Below are 18,220 nucleotides of genomic sequence, written 5' to 3' on the forward strand. Positions count from 1 at the left end.
GATACATGAAGTGAAAGCACGATATGTTAGAGATAAGGCATCATAGGATACAAACTGAAATGTAGGATGCTTTGTACAACTACGAACACTCTTACGATAGGCAATAGGGACATTAAGATCAATAGAAATGCTAATGGGAAACGAATCAGGAGTATCAATGTCAACTGAGGAATTACCTGGATCGAGGGAGACATCTTGGTCTTGGGGTGAGTTAATAACTTGTTTTGCGCTCCTAGTGTAGACATTTGGCTGCTTTCCTTGCTGCAGATCATTAGTGTTAGGAGGACTAGACATAGGCACCTCAGTAAGAAGCTCCCCCTGAATGAGAATAGGCAAAGGAAGGGGGCATTCCCTCTGAATGGACAATGGATTCTCTACCTGTATAGTAGTCTCCCCCTGTAGAAAATCCCGAGTAGCGGAAAAAAAAAGGAGTAGACTCAAAGAATGTAACATCCATGGATACAAAGCGACGGCGAGTGGTAGGGTTATAACACTGATACCCTTTCTGAGTGGTGGAGTATTCAAGAAAAACACATTGGATTGCCTTAGGGTCCATTTTGTCCTTGTGATGATGAATGTGAACATAACAAAAACAACCAAACACTTTCAGAGGGACAGTAAACAAGGTAGTGTCATGGTGTAAGACAGAGAAGGGGGTTTGATAACCAAGAACCTTAGAAGGCATGCGATTGATAAGGTATGCAGTTGTTAAGGTTGCATCAACCCAATAACTTTTAGGCACTCTCATCCCAATTAGAAGAGAACGGGTCACCTCCGTAATATGAAGGTGTTTTCTTTCAGCTACACCGTTCTGTTGTGGTGTATCGACACAAGAGGTTTAATGGACAATCCCGTTATCAGCCAAAAAGGAGGCAAGACCACCATACATAAACTCTCCTCCATTATCAGATCGAAGGATTTTGAGGGGACAACCAAACTAAGTATATACCATCCTATGAAAGGTTTTAAAAATGGAATGAACTTCATCTTTGATTTTCATAAGATAAAGCCAAGTGTATCGACTAAAGTCATTAACAAACACTACAAAGTAATGAAAACCAAGTAACGAAGTAGTAGATTTAGGACCCCACACATCAGAATGAACAAGCTGCAGGAGCTGTATTTTTATTAATACTAGTAGGATAAGAAACACGACATTGTTTGGCAAGAACGCATGTTTCACAATTTAACTCAAAAATTTAACAGAAGCAAACTGGGGAAGCACATGCTTCAAAACAGGAAGAGGTAAATGACATAGTCTATTATGCCATCGCATTAACAGATCTTTATTGACATTACTATTCCTAACACTAGATTGATTTGCAACATAATAAGAAGTTGGCCTCGTGTTCAGCAAATACAAGCCATTGTCGTCACGTCCACTTCCAATCGTCTTCCCCGTGTCCAAGTCCTGAATAGTGAGATGGAAAAAAAGGTTACACTACAATTCAAGCCTTTTGTAATGTGACTGATAGAAAGGAGGTTATTGGTAAACTTTGGGATATGAAGAACAGAGGATAAGGTAAGATTAGAAGAGGCAGAAATAATGCCCTTCCCCGCAATGAAGGTGAAGGTGCCATCAGCCACTCTAACCTTATCCTTACCATAACATAAACTGTACGAAGAAAAATTAGATGCCATACCAGTCATGTGATTAGTGGCTCCTGAATCAATGATCCAGGGTGGTCCACCAGATAATGTGGAAACTTGATGTGCCGAATAAGAGGAACCTGTCTGAGCAAAGTTAGAGGTGGAAACAGAGGAATGTTGTGCTAGTAGATGTTGGAGAGCATTAAGTTCTACCCCAGATAAAGAACTCGGTGGCCCTGAGGAGGCATGGCCAGTAGAAGCAGTCTCACACTCTGCAGTATGTGCCGTAGATAACCCCTAAATGGACCAGGCCTTGGCCTAGCATTCGCATTAGCAGGAGCAGGAGTAGGGTGACCGTGTAGATTCCAACATGTTTCCCTAGTGTGGCGCATAAGCCCATAATGATCCCACCTCAACTTGTTTTTGTCATCCTGTTTCCCTCCTTTTGAAGGATTGGGCTTGTTCCATTGTTGTGTGGCAAGAGAAGTCCTCTCAGACAATGGTACTTCTGGCTCGGGTTTAGTGTATATAGGTGCAGACATAACCTTCATTCTACTATTCTCAACCTGGATATACGAAAACACATCTCTAACAGAAGTAGGGGCTGGATACCTGCCTAACACTTGTACCCTAGGATGCTCGTATCCTGAATGCAGACCACCCAAGAACTCATAGATTCTATTCTTTTTTACTATAGCATGAAATGCTTTAACATCAATTGCACACATAGGTATGTAGTCTTGGTAGTGATCTAACTCTTCCCATTTACCACGTAGAGTGTGGTAATATGTAGCAAGAGTTTGGTCTTCCTGCTTGAATCTTGAAATTTGTTGTTGGAGTTCATACAGTTTTGCAAAATTACCAACCGAGGAATATGTCTCTTTCACAGCCATCCATAGCTCTTTAGTTGTTTTCACAAACAGAAACTGTTTGCTGATCTGTGGCTGTATGGACTACAACAACCACATCATAACTAGTACATTATTTGCATTCCACTCTTTGAATTTAGAATCGCTCTTGGAGGGATATGTGACAGTCCCTTCGATATGGTCGATCATCATACGACCAGTGATATGCATACGAGCAGATTGAGCCCACTCCATATAGTTCGTCTCATCCAGCCTAACAATCGTAATACAAAGGCCCGTATGGTGATCACTACTACCTCCTAATACTAGAGTCAGACTAGGAGAAGACCCAACTTCTTTTGAAGTCACCTCTGAGCCAGACATTTTATCAAACAATTTCTGGGTATACAATCCTCAGAAACAAAAACAGCAACAAAATACGTAGAGAACCATCTCTCTAACACAAACTTCAACTAAAAAGATTATCGTCTTCTGAGATGCATAAAAAAGCAACCACATAGTCACCACACAAACCCTAGAAAGCAACAAAGTAAACCATACCAAAATCGCGAATGACAAAGAAAAAACCGTTGTTGCAGAACCCCGCGAACACAAAAAAGCCGTTGTCACATACCAGAATACGTGACAGTCCCTTCGATATGGTCGATCATCCTACGACCAGTGATATGCATATGAGTTGGATCTGCAGTACGTGTGGCTGTGATTAACACTACTTCCTTGCAAACAAATCCCATCTTGGAATCTCTTCAAAACCCTTCACACCCACTAAGGTTTACACAAACTTGCCCTAGGGTTTCAACTACAAACCTAAAGCTTTACAAACCATGCTTTGATACCATGTTGACTTTAAGATATAATCAAATCAAAAGTAAGTGATAAAGAAGAAAAAGAAAAGAAAGCGGATGAGAGAAAAAGAGAGAGAGAGATGCGGAAAGAGAGAAAAAATGAAAGAATACTTTCATCCTTCCACCACATTCTATAATAACAAGTTTCAGAAATTATACATAATCCCCAACATTATATAAGTAATAACAAATAAGCCCCTGACAACATGCTTATTTGCCAATGACGGGTGACCCAAATGAAGATGCCATTGAAGAGACGAGACTGTGGCACTCAAAGCTGAGGATAAGGTAGAAGGAGGTTCACCAAGATCCAAATAATATAACCCATCCTTCTCATACCCAGAACCAATCATCTTCTTCATCCTGAGGTCCTGTAAAACACAAGAGTTGGGAGAAAAAGTTATTGAACAGTGCAATGCCTTAGTCAGTTGACTTACAGAAAGCTGATTAAAAGGAAAATTAGGAACATAAAGGTTAGAAGATAATGACAATGACTTGGTAGGGTGAAGGAGGGTGAAGGACACCCTTCCCACAGACACGACGAGAAGAACCATCAGCTAAAACTATATGATGTTTAATAGATTTGAGATCAGAAAAGAAAGATGACATACCAGACATATGGGAACTATCTCCAGAGTCAATGACCCAGGACGGAGAAGATTGGGCCACACATGCAATATTACTTGGGAGAATAGATTGTAGTGTTTGGATGAGCTCGCTAAGTTGAGTAGTGAGCGTATCACGAGAACCAGAATCAGAAGCCACATGTCCAGATGTAGTATGAGGCAACAGTGGTTGTGCAGTACCATCCATAACCTGACGTGCATGTTGTGGTTTGCCATATTTCACCCAACAATAAGGTTCAGTGTGATTTGTACCACTACAATGATTACACTTTCTGGCACCATGTCCATTAGAACGGCCACTACCACGGGAACTACCACGCAAACCTCAACCAGCATGGTTACCACGAGAACCACCACGACCTCCACTGCTAAAGACTAATGCAGAAGACTCTGTGGGAGGTACAATGGAGCTTTGCCCCAAAGATGACCGTAATAGACGAGAATAAGCATTAGCAGCTGTAGGTAACTTCTCGCTAGCGAGAATCTGATCTTTGAAGCCACGAAGATCTGTATCTAAACCAGATAGCAATGAAGCAATCATAAATTCCTCCCAAAGCCTCTTCTGCTGTTCTAAATCAGTACTAAATGGTCGATGTTGCAGCAACTGATCCCACAAAATTTTGAAGGTACTATAGTATTCCGACAATGGTTTCCTGGACTGCTTAGTAGCAAAAATTTTCTCATGTAACTCATAAACTCGAGAAATATTACTTTGGTGTGAAAATGACTTGCAATAGAGTCCCAAATCTTCTTAGAAGAATCACAAAATGCATCTGTACTAGCAATCTTGGGTTCCATACTGTGCCAAAGCCATCCCATAACAACACCATCCGCACACGCCCAATCTTCAAGTTGCTTCTCATTAGAGGGAGGATTTTCAGTCAAGTGTTTCAATTTCCTTCGCCCACGTAGAAAACTTGAACCGCATGAGCCCAAGAAAGAGAATTAACTCCGTTCAATTTTCGCGAGGTAATGGACTTAGGCATATCATCATCCTTGATAGTTTGTGGCTTAGTCTCAGCCATGTGCAATATTTAAACAAAATAAACCAGCAGCTGAACAGAGTATAAGTCCAGAATCAACACACAAAGCAAGCAGAAGCAAACGGGTTTTAATATCAGTTTTATAGCACCACCAACAACCCAATTCGAAGATTTAACAGCAGATTTCAGCCCCTATCTGACCAAAACAGTAACAACAGCCTGCAGCCCAAGAACCCAAACAATGTTTTACAACAGATTTTAGCACCAAACTCACAAAAACAGTACCAACAGCCTGTAAACAACCTCAGCCAAACCTCCTTTTGGCCAAAAAAAACTCAACCTAAATGCAACGAATCAACACAACCACCAAGCAATCTCCTCCAAGGCGCAAACGACACCCTTTAGAAGGGATTTCAACAAAATAAACAACCAAAAAATGGCTCCAAAATCCAGATCAAAAAGGCCAGAATTTAAAAAATGTTTCAAAAATGGAAAACGACCCTCAAAAAGCATCAAAAGGCAATGAGAATACTATCATAATTACAAGAAATTCAGGCGATCTAGTTGCTGTAATTCGCGACCTGTATATGCTGACGTTAGCGAACTGATGCTGATGTCAACCTCTTCTGGTGTTGGATAATTGAATGTCAATGAGTTCTAGACTTGATCTTGCTCTGATACCAAGTTAAAGTTGAAGAAGTTAGGGTTTGTAGAAGTAGAGAAGAAGAGGAAGAAGATGAGAGAAACAGAGAGGAGTATTCTGTGAAAAGTGAGACACACAGATTAGGGTTTTCCCCACACCTCTCACCTATTATATATTAAGTAGACATAAAGACAATAGTACCTTTGATAAATATAAGAAATAAGAACCACACTCTCTAATACTTAAATGTCTACATCTTTGTTCATGGCAGCCTTTAGCCACTCCTTGTGATTTTTTCTTTGATTCGTTGATTCTTTCATATATATTTATCTCTATATCAATCTTTATACATATATATTTAAATATGTGTATGCATGTCAGTGTTTAGTGCATATTGAGCTTGTTCTATTGGAGTTTCTCCTTCACTCAGTTGTATGTCTAATTTTTTAGTTACAGCACCCTAGAATAAATTCCAGATGCTCCTTTTACTCGATGTGTGGTTTGGAATTTTTATTGAAAAATTACTGATACATCATTAGTAGCAGGTTTCTTCTTTGAGAAAAAAATTGGACTCTAACATGACAAGAAGTTCTGTCACTGTGTGGTTGTGCCATTAGGTAATTGCTGAAAGCCTGTCAGAGGAGGAGATTGCTGGTTTAAGAGAGATGTTCAAGGCAATGGATACTGACAGCAGTGGTGCAATAACATTTGATGAACTTAAAGCTGGTTTGAGAAGATACGGCTCTACATTAAAGGATATAGAGATACGTGACCTTATGGACGCGGTAAGACATTTGTTTCATAGTAGTTTGGTGTTCGCAGTTTGCGCATTTGGAGTTGTGAGCATTTATTTTGTTTCGTTTCAATTTTGTTTTTAGTCTGAAGTCTCTCTTTCTTTTTCTTTCCGTCCCTTTATGTTTATCGATATTAAGGTGAAATTGGGTTTGGTCAGCTACCTTTCCCATCTTGGAAGAATTGGAAACTGTATTAATTCATTGTTTTCTGACTAAAATTTGAGGTTATATTGGTGGGAAATTTTGTTTTGTAAGACAAGGAACTTACAATTAGCCTGTGCTTCCCTTATTAAAGTGAATCTTTGTAATGGTATTAGAATTTGATCACCTGCCATAACATTTGTACTTGCAATGATGGCAGTCCTCTGATCTAAAATGACATGTAGCAGCTCCTTTTTAATTCTTGGAATGATACTTTTTCTGGATTTGGGCTGGATTTTGCTAGCCTCATTCACATCATTTGCTGCAAATTCTTCAGTAGTGTTGTTTAAAATAAATCACAATGATTAATCAAGTAGAACAACAGCAGAGACGGGCTGTTGTTCCAGACTCTTCTTTTTTGTTTTCCCTCTCTTTTCATTGTGACATTTGGAGCCAGTTGATGATGTTAATGTTGTGGTATCATGTTTCTGTTCTTTGGAACTAAGTATCTGCTGCTTCACGGGCAGTGTCCATCGTGAATTCGAGCAGAAACTAAAGGTGTATATGTGTATGTGTATAAATACACATATGATGGGTATTCAGATGGCTGTTCCTTGTGCAAATATATTTATTTTATGCAAGCAATTAATTTAGTTGGTGATATAATTGGTAAATTCCATATTGATTAGGTAATGTTTTTCCTGACTTACAAAATAGATTCTTGACTGTATGGAACCCATGAATTGGAATATGTTCAGATGGCTTTAAAAATGGTTTCAATCATCTTAATGTTGTGTTCGGTAGGAAGGAAGGAAAGAAGTGTGGAGAGAAAATAGGAAGGAAGGAACACATTTCCTTTGTTCAGTAGGAATGATACAAGGAAAGAAAGGAAAATAGGAAGGATGACCCATCCTTCCTCCTTTACAAATTTTCATCCACCCAAAAATGGGCGAATGGGCGGAAGAAAGGAGGGAAAACAATTGGACTCTTATATAAGTTTTAAATTAAATACTATCCTAAATTAAACAAATTTTTTATTACACTACTATCATCTATAAATTACAATATTATAAATATTATTGGATATAATGGTAAAAACAATTAAAACTTTCTCTTTCCTTCTCTCTTAACAAACATAGGAAATTTAAATTTATTCTCTTCTCTTCTACCCAACCGAAGGAAAAGAAGGAAATACACAATCTCTTCGCTAGGGATGTCTCATCCATCCCTTCTTCTCTCCCTTCCATCCAATTTATTTCTTCCCTACCGAACAAAGCATAAAGCATTTTATAAAATGAGGAATTGGAAAAGAAAAAAAAAAAGTATAAATTTTCACCCACTTCATTCCTAGTGTTATAGACCAAGGACATGTCAGTGTCTTGTAAATGTCCCCTTTGTTGACATATATGGATAATTAGCTGTATTGTTGACCATATAACGTAGATAATTAGCTGTACATGTGCTGATTAGCATAGTTATAGGAGCTGATTTTTAGTCTTTAATTTCTTTCCTTCTTTGTAGTTATTTTTTTCCCTTCTTTGTAATTATTTGTGTACTATTTAAATCCTCCACAAGGAGAAGAATAAACACTTGCTGTTAAGAATTGCCTTCTCATATATCTGTAACTTGCTACTGAATAGCGTTACTTAAATCTAAGAGGTCTTTTGCTTATGGTCTCCAAGTTTAAATTTTCTGAGTAGCTGAACCATCATAGTTGTTTTCAGGCTGATGTGGACAACAGTGGGACCATTGACTACGGGGAATTCATAGCTGCAACTCTTCACCTTAATAAGATAGAACGTGAGGAACATCTTGTGGCAGCATTTCAATACTTTGACAAGGATAGAAGTGGTTATATTACAGTTGATGAACTTCAGCAAGCTTGTGCAGAACATAATATGACTGATGTCTTGCTTGAAGATATCATCAGAGAAGTTGATCAAGATAATGTAAGTTCTCGATATTTTAATTGGGAATACATTTTTCCTTTTATACTGTAAAACAATAAGCCAATAACAAGTCCTATGATTAGAGAAAGCACTGGTCTTGTGTCAGATCTGATTTGTCAAATTAATCTTTGAATGATCTAATCTTTTGTCGATAACTCTTGCATGCACTTTACTGTTGAAAGTTAACTATTAGTCACGTGACCTTTAATAGGACAATCTGAAAGAAATGACAACTGAATATTTTTCCCCGGCACCGCCTACAACATCCCTTCTCTTCGTTTTCCTTTTCAGACATATGATTTAGGATGCCATCATTATTTCCTAAGTAGAGTTACTTGAGTCTGAAATCCTCTCTCTATACTCACATTTCAAAGTGATGTCCTGAAATTATATGTCCTGAGAAAAATTCTGGATGAGCATATGTGGTGGGAGTGGCAATAGTTGTCCCCCAGGAGTTCATATCAGGAACCAGCATAAATAGCAACATTGACGTGTTAAAGGCTTGGTAGTTTCTAGAATACATTATTGTAGCATAATTAATTGTGGGAGTTGGAGATGGAAATGTGCCTTGAGAAATCTTTTCAACTCAGCTGAATTTAGCAATTTTTTGGTGTTCTAAATATTTGTACTTGTTAATTAGCAGCAACTGTCTAACGGTTCCCTTTTCTTCAGGATGGGAGAATTGACTATGGGGAGTTTGTCGCTATGATGCAAAAAGGCAATGCAGGAATTGGAAGGCGAACTATGCAAGGGAGTCTGAATTTAAGCATGAAAGATGCGCTGGGACTGGGAACTGACTAGTTCTAAATAGACATGCCATGTACAGGTTCTTCAACATTAAGAATTTTTTATTATACAATCCATTTTCTGTTAATTATATATATAAGTGATTATGAAAGTTGGTAGATCCTCTTCAATTCCCAGAATCATCTCAAAGTTCATTATGTATATAGTAGCATACTTGATCTCTATGTGGGGCGACTTAACACCATATTAAGGGACTAGTACAAGATATCCAAGACTAGCATATACTGAATTTGAATTCTTTGACTGATTAGTCATTCTTGTCAGACAAGTGGTGAAAACCGAGTTAGTGGTGTACACTAATGTTGTTTTACATCGTAAAAGAGTGTGGTGCAGATGTTTCAATGCAATATCCAATATGGATGTGGCCTATGTTACATGGACTCGGGTACGGGTGTCGGACACGGGTATGTATCCATGCGTTGGACGTGTCAAATCTCTAAATAGAAGGACACACGGACATGGCTAAATATTCATTTTATTAATTACTCCCTCTATCCCAAAAAAGATGTCTTGTTCTGGGTATTTGTGAGTCGCGGTTCCCCAAACAGGACATCTTTTTTGGGACAGAGGTAGTATTTTATTTTATTTTCTAGAGTGAAGTAATTTTTTTTATCTAATGTAATGTTCAATATAGAGTAATAATATAATGTAATTGAATGATTGGATATGCTTTTTAAGTATATGTCCAACCAAAAGTGTCGAACACATATCCCATACCCATGTCCAAGGGATATGCGTTCGACATGGGTACTTCACTACTTTTGAAGAGTCCATGTAACAGAGGATGTGGCATGTAACACAACATTGGTATACAGCACTATTTCTGTTCACATTAATTTTGAAGCTGAAGTAAAAATCGAAGTCAGTTAAATTAATTAAGCTGGGGATTCCTGACTTTTCATGGCAGCAAGTCCCATCTAGAAATGTTTCAAGAAACATTAGATCCCATCTGTTGTACCTAGTGAACTGAAGTCGATCCAATTTGATAGGCTTGATATCAATTTGATGGGATTAAACTCAACTATTGCCTATGAAGCATAGACACCAACACTGGACGCCGACATCCCGACATGGTAACAAAGAAATATATTGATATGATATTTCAGGATTGTAAAATGAAATTTATGGTTCGTGTCACATTTTTTTTATTGAGTTGGGATAAGAAGTTGAGTTGAGTTGGGTCACATTAATCAATATCGGCCATGTCACAAGGATGAAAGAGTAACAAGGAAGTGACAAAAATGTGTACATATATTGTGGCAATATGACTCCTGTGTGCACATGGCATCATGGTGCAGAATATGACACGATATGGATGGCATTTTGGCAGACAGTGTCCAGCCTGACACCATACCTGAACTTTGAGTTAGATAGTTCTTCTCGAGTTCTACTCCAAAGAAGGCATTGTGGCCACCTCTCATTGATGTCTGCTCGAAGGAGTCGAAGGGAACTTGAGAATTCTCCTACAACCTCCAAAGAGTCCCAAAATGTTAAAATATACCTTGTATTGTGAGGACTTCTTCTCATGTAAATTTGGCTGCCAGCACATGTATATAGAAAGAACCTCTTTTCAAGTCAGTCTTGTCTCGAGGGCTTCTTTCCTTCAGAAAGACAGCGTCAAGGAGTTCTATACAAGTAAAGTCTTTTGGGGACCTGTTCTCATATACGTCCTGCTAGAAGACTTGAAGACCCAATAGCACTGCTTTCCTATGAATAAACCTCGATAAGAGATTGATGATCCACAAACACCTCCTTTCTACGTATAAGCCTTTAATAAGAGATATTGAAGAAACTTGAGTTGATAGGAAGTGTGGAGTATGATAAATACTTTACACCTTACCACATTTGTGGATTCATTGTTATGTAACTCTAATTCTATATAAGTATAGGGGACAGTAGTTAATCAATCTCAACTCTTTAATTTCGTTTTGCTCCTTCATCATGGTGAAATCTTGGCAACTCAGTGGATGTAGCCCTAGTTTTGGGTGAATAGCCTAAATCTGTGTGTTCCTGCTTGTGTTCTTTTTTTTTTTGGGGGTGGGGGGGCGGGCGCACAACACAAGGATGTCCTCTCTATATGTATATTCCTCGATGAGAAATTGAATAATCGAGAGTTGAGAAACACATATTTTTATAGGCCATCTGAGGTCAGAGCAGATTTAAGGGAGCTCGCATATCTGGTATTTGGTTAATCATGGCTTACCTTGCAAGTCATGAAGGCTGACCAGATTGGTACTTGGACTAAACTTATCCGGCTTAAACGTTCTATTACATTTAGTGCGCTATCATGCCTTGTTAACTACCATAGCTGACCCTTGCAGGTAATCATGCTTTGCCTGAAGTCATTTAATGGACTTCCACTTTACATATCATCGCTGCAAATCCACATATATAAAAACTCATAAATACATACACGCACAACATAATTACGATGATTCCTGTTTTTGTTCAATGTCCACCTCTTTGATAAAGCCTTCCTATAGCATTCTTTATTTTATTTTGGTTAAAGAAATGATGAAACTTTTTTACTAAATTTTCTATGATCCTTTAAATTTTCCCGCGTGCTTTAGTATGCTCAGGATATGCTTGTTAAGCTATTGCAACTGAGATAGGCAAAGTCAGTTAGTTGTCTCAGTCGGTTCCATCACTCTGACCGTCCAAACGTACCAGGTGTTGTCTAGCATCTAAAAGTGAGCATAAACAATATTTGCTGGTGATTGCCTCCTTGGTGGTTTTGTTCATTGGAGTACAGATTTGACAGGATCCAATTTAGAAGTGCCTATGCTGTATTTTCTTGGTTCTTTCAGTATGGCAAACTCCAATGAAATTTTATCTGGAAAATTAATTTAGTACATGGAGTAAAAATATAGAATAATTTTTCTTCCAGTGTGAATGATATCATCCTAAAGTTTGTAATAACTAGTAAGTTTATCTTGGTGTTGAATATGTGTTGAAAAGATTTCACGGAGAGATTTCAATGCTTTCAGATATTTGTCAATGTTTTGTGAAGAATTTTACATCCTCGTTTGGCAATATATTTTCTTTGTATTGACCTAACTATCGTCAACATTTGGGTCTCCAAGACCATGTTTACCAGTGTCTATCTGCTCCACAAGTTGTGTGGTTTGACTTGTGATCTCATGTTTCTGGTCATGGGGGCATTTTCAGGTGGTGCAGCAAAGCCTGAAGAGGAGGAGGTTTGTCGATTAAGCTTGAATGATACGATTTTCTCAAAATTTTGATACCTCATCCATGTCAAGAAGATTAAGATTGGAGAGGTTTAAGGTTGAGCATGCTGTCAGTTATGCCTTGATGTTGCCGTGTAACTCAAGAAATGTTGTAAGCTTTGTAAACATGAGTGAAGTCTTTAGCTACTCAAGTTGCTAAGCTATTTTGCGGTGTTCTTTGTTTGGGGCTTTAGGCTATATTAATCAAGTTAGGAGAGGTTTTTGGACATCAAATGTAAAAAAAAAAAAAAAAAAAAAAAAAATCTACATACTAGGGCATTTCTAAGTGTGTGGGTATGGGGTGCCTCTGTTCTATTTCCCAAGTCAATGAGTTGTAATCACGAAAAAAGAAATAATAATAATAGATAAATAAAAAAGTTCTTTACAACTTGCAATGACTGTGGTATGGTAAATCCTATTTTCCTTTCTAAGTAAATTATACAAGCAAGGAATGTTCTCCTGTGCCAGTAATGTCTTGGAGTGAAGATGTGAGTATGGTGGTTTCTATACTGTCATTGACACTTATATATATATATATATATAATTTCCAGGTACTCACCTACACATTGTCCTCTCCTCCTCTTTGAGGGTCTAAATAAACGGTAGGACAAACATTTCTTGTCACAATGCTCGTACTAAAAAACTGTATTTCCAAATATGATCTGTCTGCCATACAAAACCTAATTCAAATAGACAGACTGGTATTGCTGTAATCCTAATAGAGTGGAACTGTCTATAAGATCGATTGCCATAAAACATTATACAAGCATACCACGAAGAAAACCAGGCGTTATGCCCTCAACAACGAGTCAATCACATGCAGAGTGAGTGCCATAGTACAAATTTGATTAAGAAAATATGATTTAGTATTATAGTTGTAATCAAACATATATCATACACTATTTTACAGACTGACCCATAAGCTCGAATCTACCCATTACAACATTTTCTGTTTCACCCAATATTTTTGTTGTTGAAGTTGCAACTGAATCACTGCTGGATGGTAGAGTAACAATTTTGAGTTGTCTTGTATGCCGGTGCTTTATGCGAGTGGGCGTTGCAATAGATTACTTTATACTGTCCATGGCTGCAGGTTTGAACGCTATTGTGCCAAATCTGCAGTTTCACATGCTATTGTAATTTCCTGCAAAAGAAATAATAGTTGACGGTCATTACCCCCGAAAATAATAATAGTTGATGGTAATAACATAAGACTGCCTTATTTGTAGATTGCAAATTGTAAAATTTTACTAGGAGGAACACTATCAGATTGAAGCGAAGAGGGTAAAAATGGTTGAATTTTAACTAAATATGAAAACAATTCAATGTGTCTAATTTCATTTTCAGTGAGAACCCTTAACAAATTACCTAAATGAGAAACCTTACCAAATTATGCACACCTGCGTATCATATATGGGAGTAAACTATAAGCAACACGAAACCCATTTTTTGGCCTTCTAGCTGTTCCAAGTGCCTCCTTTGAATCTCAATTTTAGACTTCAAGTTGTATGATTCTTTTTTTTTTTTTGTATTAAAGGAACATTCAAAACCTGCACTAGCTTACTTAAAACAAAAAACCGGAATAAAAAGTTCTTGGGCAATATATTAACCGGTCCAAGTCCCCTGTAACTGGAAGGGTTGGACTGGTTCCATACTAATCTTTGACATTATTTGCATAATGTGACTGATTTCAAACTCAAGCACTTGCTCTATTGCTTAACAGCTAGAGTTTATCACTGCTCCAAGCAAAAGATTCACCAAATTATCATCCTAGATCCTACCAAAATTTCTATTTTCAGTGCTTAAAGATAAATGTAACCAACCAAATATAATCACCAAAAAGTCACCAAATTATCAATGGTGTTCCAATCTTCTACACAACCAGAACACAATAAGACTGGTCGAAGAAAAGTCAGTCTAGAACAGGTTTTCATGCTCACCTATCAAGCTATCATAAAAGAAAGAAAATAAAATAAGAACCACTGAATCAATCCTTTCCCTCACCACATAGCTAGTACTCAAGAAGTCTTAACTTCCTTAAGTTTGATTAACTGTTGCAAACTAGCTGCATGAGAAAACTAGAAAGATCATTAAGACACATCATTTTACTTGCCTTTAACTTTGCATCCCCTAAGAAGATGCATTTTGATGTAATAGCAAATCCCTGATCTAGCAGCCATCCCACCTCACACCAAGTTTCACCATTTTCCCTTTCGTTCAGTGAGCACCATAATTGCTTTGGGAGCAATATGAGATTGTGTTCATCTCTTACTGACTTGCGCACGCTGTCATCTAAAAGCTCTGCAAGAATGTTCTGGCATAATATGCAGATCAGACAATGAAGTTGCATTGTTATACATCAAAGTTGAAAAACCTAGAGCAGGTAATGGAGTAATAATATATGAATAAAACTCGTGCATCAATTGCTTGGGTGATAAAATGGTACTTGAAGATGGAAATTTTACACAACATAACAATCAAGAATATGAAATCAAAGCCTAGTGTAAAAATTAAATAGTTAACAAATTAACAATTCTAAAATTTTCTTCTAATTTCACACATAGAACTAAGAACCTATGTTACTTGGATCTACACTTGGATAAAAATATGGGATACATGTGACTTGACATACCTGGATGAACAATGCACCTAGTAAGCCTATCTGACAATTCAAGTTACTATAAAATAGGACGTAAAACTCTTAATTCTCTTTTGTTTGTTACATTTTTAATTTAAAACGAGTGAAATGCTAATGTTACACACACTGTTACATAAGAATATTGAAAAATATGAATATTTAATGGCGTTCTTGTGTCCTCAGGATTGCAGTTGAAAAATCAGATGCTTAAACACATTAACTACACGCAATGTACCATTGCAGGTTGCATAATATAGGCATAGAATCTGCTTTGAGAATTTGACAGGGGGCTTCTATTGACTCTTACAGCAGTAGACTGAACTCCTCTATAGCTATCTTAGCGAATAATCAAGGAGTTCAAAAGCTCAGCCATCCATTCATGTATCGTGATCTTGAGAGGTGAACTGTATTACTGGCTGAATCACCTACTTGCTGATCCTAACTAACATATGTAGTTTATGACAGACAATACGAGGAAAATCGTACTTATCAAATACAATACTAGGAAAAATCACCCAAATGAGGCATGAATGAGCTGATCAAATTTTTTCTGTAGTTGGGCAAATGAACAACATTAACAACTAAACAAAATTTAAGAGAAGAGTTATTTTAAGGGAATTCTGCGGTATACCTAGATAAGGTTATAGGTAGTAAAGTACTGCAATTTGATAATTTAGCATGATTTTTTAAAAGAATTATTCACATATCACAAAAAAGGTTTTCGGAGAACATGGAACTCACAGTCTGAGACTGTTGAAAGCTGGCAACAGCATTGAGACCCTGCCAAACACCAGTTATTTCTGAACTTTTCAAGGCGTCTGTGGAAGCGAATGCAGAATCACGAATAGCACATCCACCCAGCTGCTCTCCGTTTCTGAATGGCCCATACCATTGCTCACAAAAGACTTTGATATTCTGTAAAACCAACTTAGTCTTTTCAACACGGACAACCTGAATTATCCGCATGCGTGACTCCTGATCTCTAGGATCAATCAAGCAATGCTCCAACTCTAATAATCTATATGTAGCACGGTCCTCTATCACCCAAACCGCTACATAACATCCACTAGATTGATATGCAAAGGAAGAAACCTTGTTATCTACGCCTCCTATATTTCTATCATCAATGCTGTACCTTGTTGCAGCATCGGCTTCACATCCAACTGTAGGAAGTAGCTTTATCAATTTGTATGTAGCATCAAAATCTTCCAGTTTAGCAAGAGTTGGGCACTGAGTCTGCCAGTCAAACACCTTAACCTCCCATTCCCTGAAAGCTCCGGGTACAACAGATTCAGGAAGTTCAATAGGCTTCCCTTCACTTGTAAAATCTGCCCCGTACCCATCCCATTCACCGGACACTTTTGTTGCAAATTCTGACCAACCTAATAAATTACAATGAGTTTGTGTTATGCCATGTAAGTTTAGACATTGCATTTTCTGAATGGGGTGTTCAGGTGAGGTTTATATGGTTATTTTCAAGAAGGTTCAAGTTAAATAGCAAAGTCATGATTTATTTAGGGGTGAATTACACGCGTCTCCTCTGTTGATTCAAATATCACACTATCATTTGTAACAGATTTGTCCCTTCTCCCCTACATTAACGATTAACATAATCAAGAATTTCAATTTCAAAACCCCAAATATGCACTTTTATTTTCACTTTTAACTCTAATCTTCGACTAAGAAAATATAATAGTAACTGTAAAATCACCTTCATGAGCTATAGCATATAGAATATGATACAACAGATGTAAGGGTCTCTCAAAGTCAAAGATGATGTTTCAAGGTATCAAACATCATTAGAAAAATATTAGATACACAGACCAAATAGAAATAGGTAGTAAGGCTGTATTATACTGAAATAAGTAAGAAGCAGAATTTAATGAAATAAGTAAGAAGCAGAATTTAATTGTAGAAATTATTAAATTTAAAAGTTGAATGAATTAGATGGGTGATAATGATAAATTATGATCCCATGATCATTAGAGTTGGAATTTTTGGTTCCTCTGGAAAGGACAATAGCAGACCGTGTGAGTTTATTAAAGCAGGCTCTGAAGATCAACAGAATATATATTAAATGTGGCAATTTTAAGACTAAATAAAAGATAGAGAAGATAAAATTAAAGAGCTAGGCAAAGAGAGGAAGTGTATACTAGTGATTGGAGGTTGGAGAGTGAAGCTGGGGTTCTGGTCCTCCTGAAGTTGAACTACATCCGGGTCGGTCTTGGTAGTGGAGGAAGAAGTTGCAGAGATGGGGAGACGATGTTGAGACACAGAGACAATTGGGTTTTTTTTAAGCTTCAGTAAAGAAGGAAAATGGGGTGCACCAGTTAGGGTTCGGTTGTACTTGTGAGATATGATACTAGTAGTATTTGCAGACAAAGCCATATATATGTGTGTGTGTGTGTGTGTGTGTGTGTGTGTATCTCCCACACCAACGCCTCTCCTCAATTCAGAGATGAGAAGAGAAGAGAAGAGAGAGAATGGACGGCTGACAAACTCTGATATTCACGGATACATGGTACCACTCCTGTCTCGTGACCTCGTCATCTTGAAAAGTCTATCTATTCCCATTGATTCTAGTCACTCTTTTTTCTTTTATTTTTTCATTTGATTTTCTTTTCTTTTGGTAATTTACTGTTTTATTTGTTTGAGAGGAAATATAAATAGAGGGAGTGAAGAGGGCAATGGTCAATTTGAAGTTTTGAACAGATTTATGTTTTTGCTTGTTTTGACAAATTGACTCATTAAATATGAGTCTAATGTTTAATTAAATTATTTAATTGGCTCAATGTTCGTCTACTTAAATTATTTAATTAGTCCAGCCCAGCTCAGATGATTAAATAAAAAGATAATTATTCTTAATAAAATATATTTGGAGTAATTATATTTAAGGAAAATTATCATAATATAACCGGTCCGGCCTAGTTATAATTTTATCCTTATCAGAAGATGACACGTGTTATCATCCTATTAATTCAAGAAACTTATAAATAGAGGTTTGGAGAAAAAAGGAAGAGACATACAAATTCTGAATTCCAGAAGGTCTAGAAATTCAGAGACTCAGAAATCCTAAGGTGCCAAAAATTTTAAGAATCAGAAATCCAG

At 37.3% G+C, this 18,220-nt stretch overlaps 2 protein-coding genes across 3 annotated transcripts in view; one reads left to right on the plus strand and one right to left on the minus strand.

Annotated features, from left to right (window-relative positions):
- The window catches only part of LOC132300875 (calcium-dependent protein kinase 26), a 27,991-nt gene extending 13,981 nt beyond the window's left edge, over window positions 1–14,010 (plus strand). For both annotated transcript variants that reach the window (XM_059798148.1, XM_059798149.1), the window contains 4 exons: window positions 6,174–6,341; window positions 8,216–8,440; window positions 9,113–9,266; window positions 12,416–14,010. In XM_059798148.1, coding sequence (XP_059654131.1) covers window positions 6,174–6,341; window positions 8,216–8,440; window positions 9,113–9,241 — 522 coding nt within the window. In that variant the 3' untranslated portion in view covers window positions 9,242–9,266; window positions 12,416–14,010. The remainder of the gene's footprint in view (window positions 1–6,173; window positions 6,342–8,215; window positions 8,441–9,112; window positions 9,267–12,415) is intronic.
- LOC132300876 (uncharacterized) lies at window positions 13,300–17,671 on the minus strand. The gene is made up of 4 exons (XM_059798150.1): window positions 17,266–17,671; window positions 15,854–16,494; window positions 14,588–14,788; window positions 13,300–13,618 (listed from the first exon to the last, which is right to left on the minus strand). Exons 1-4 carry the CDS (start codon window positions 17,498–17,500, stop codon window positions 13,577–13,579), a joined length of 1,119 nt encoding a protein of 372 aa, XP_059654133.1. The 5' UTR covers window positions 17,501–17,671; the 3' UTR covers window positions 13,300–13,576.
- Window positions 17,672–18,220: the final 549 nt, after the last annotated feature.

Source organism: Cornus florida, unplaced genomic scaffold (assembly GCF_030987335.1).
Source record: "Cornus florida cultivar Cherokee Brave unplaced genomic scaffold, ASM3098733v1 CherokeeBrave_3.0.0_Hap2_Chr03, whole genome shotgun sequence".
NCBI lineage: Eukaryota > Viridiplantae > Streptophyta > Magnoliopsida > Cornales > Cornaceae > Cornus > Cornus florida.

What these genes read in the sequence shown, in the direction of transcription:
- LOC132300876 (XM_059798150.1), bottom strand. Translation starts at nt 17,500, where the DNA reads ATGGCTTTGTCTGCAAATACTACTAGTATCATATCTCACAAGTACAAC. An exon ending in TCTCCAACCTCCAATCACTA is followed by an intron (nt 16,495 to 17,265) that starts GTATACACTTCC and finishes GTAATTTATTAG; the next exon opens with GTTGGTCAGAATTTGCAACA. An exon ending in GCTTTCAACAGTCTCAGACT is followed by an intron (nt 14,789 to 15,853) that starts GTGAGTTCCATG and finishes ATATTATGCCAG; the next exon opens with AACATTCTTGCAGAGCTTTT.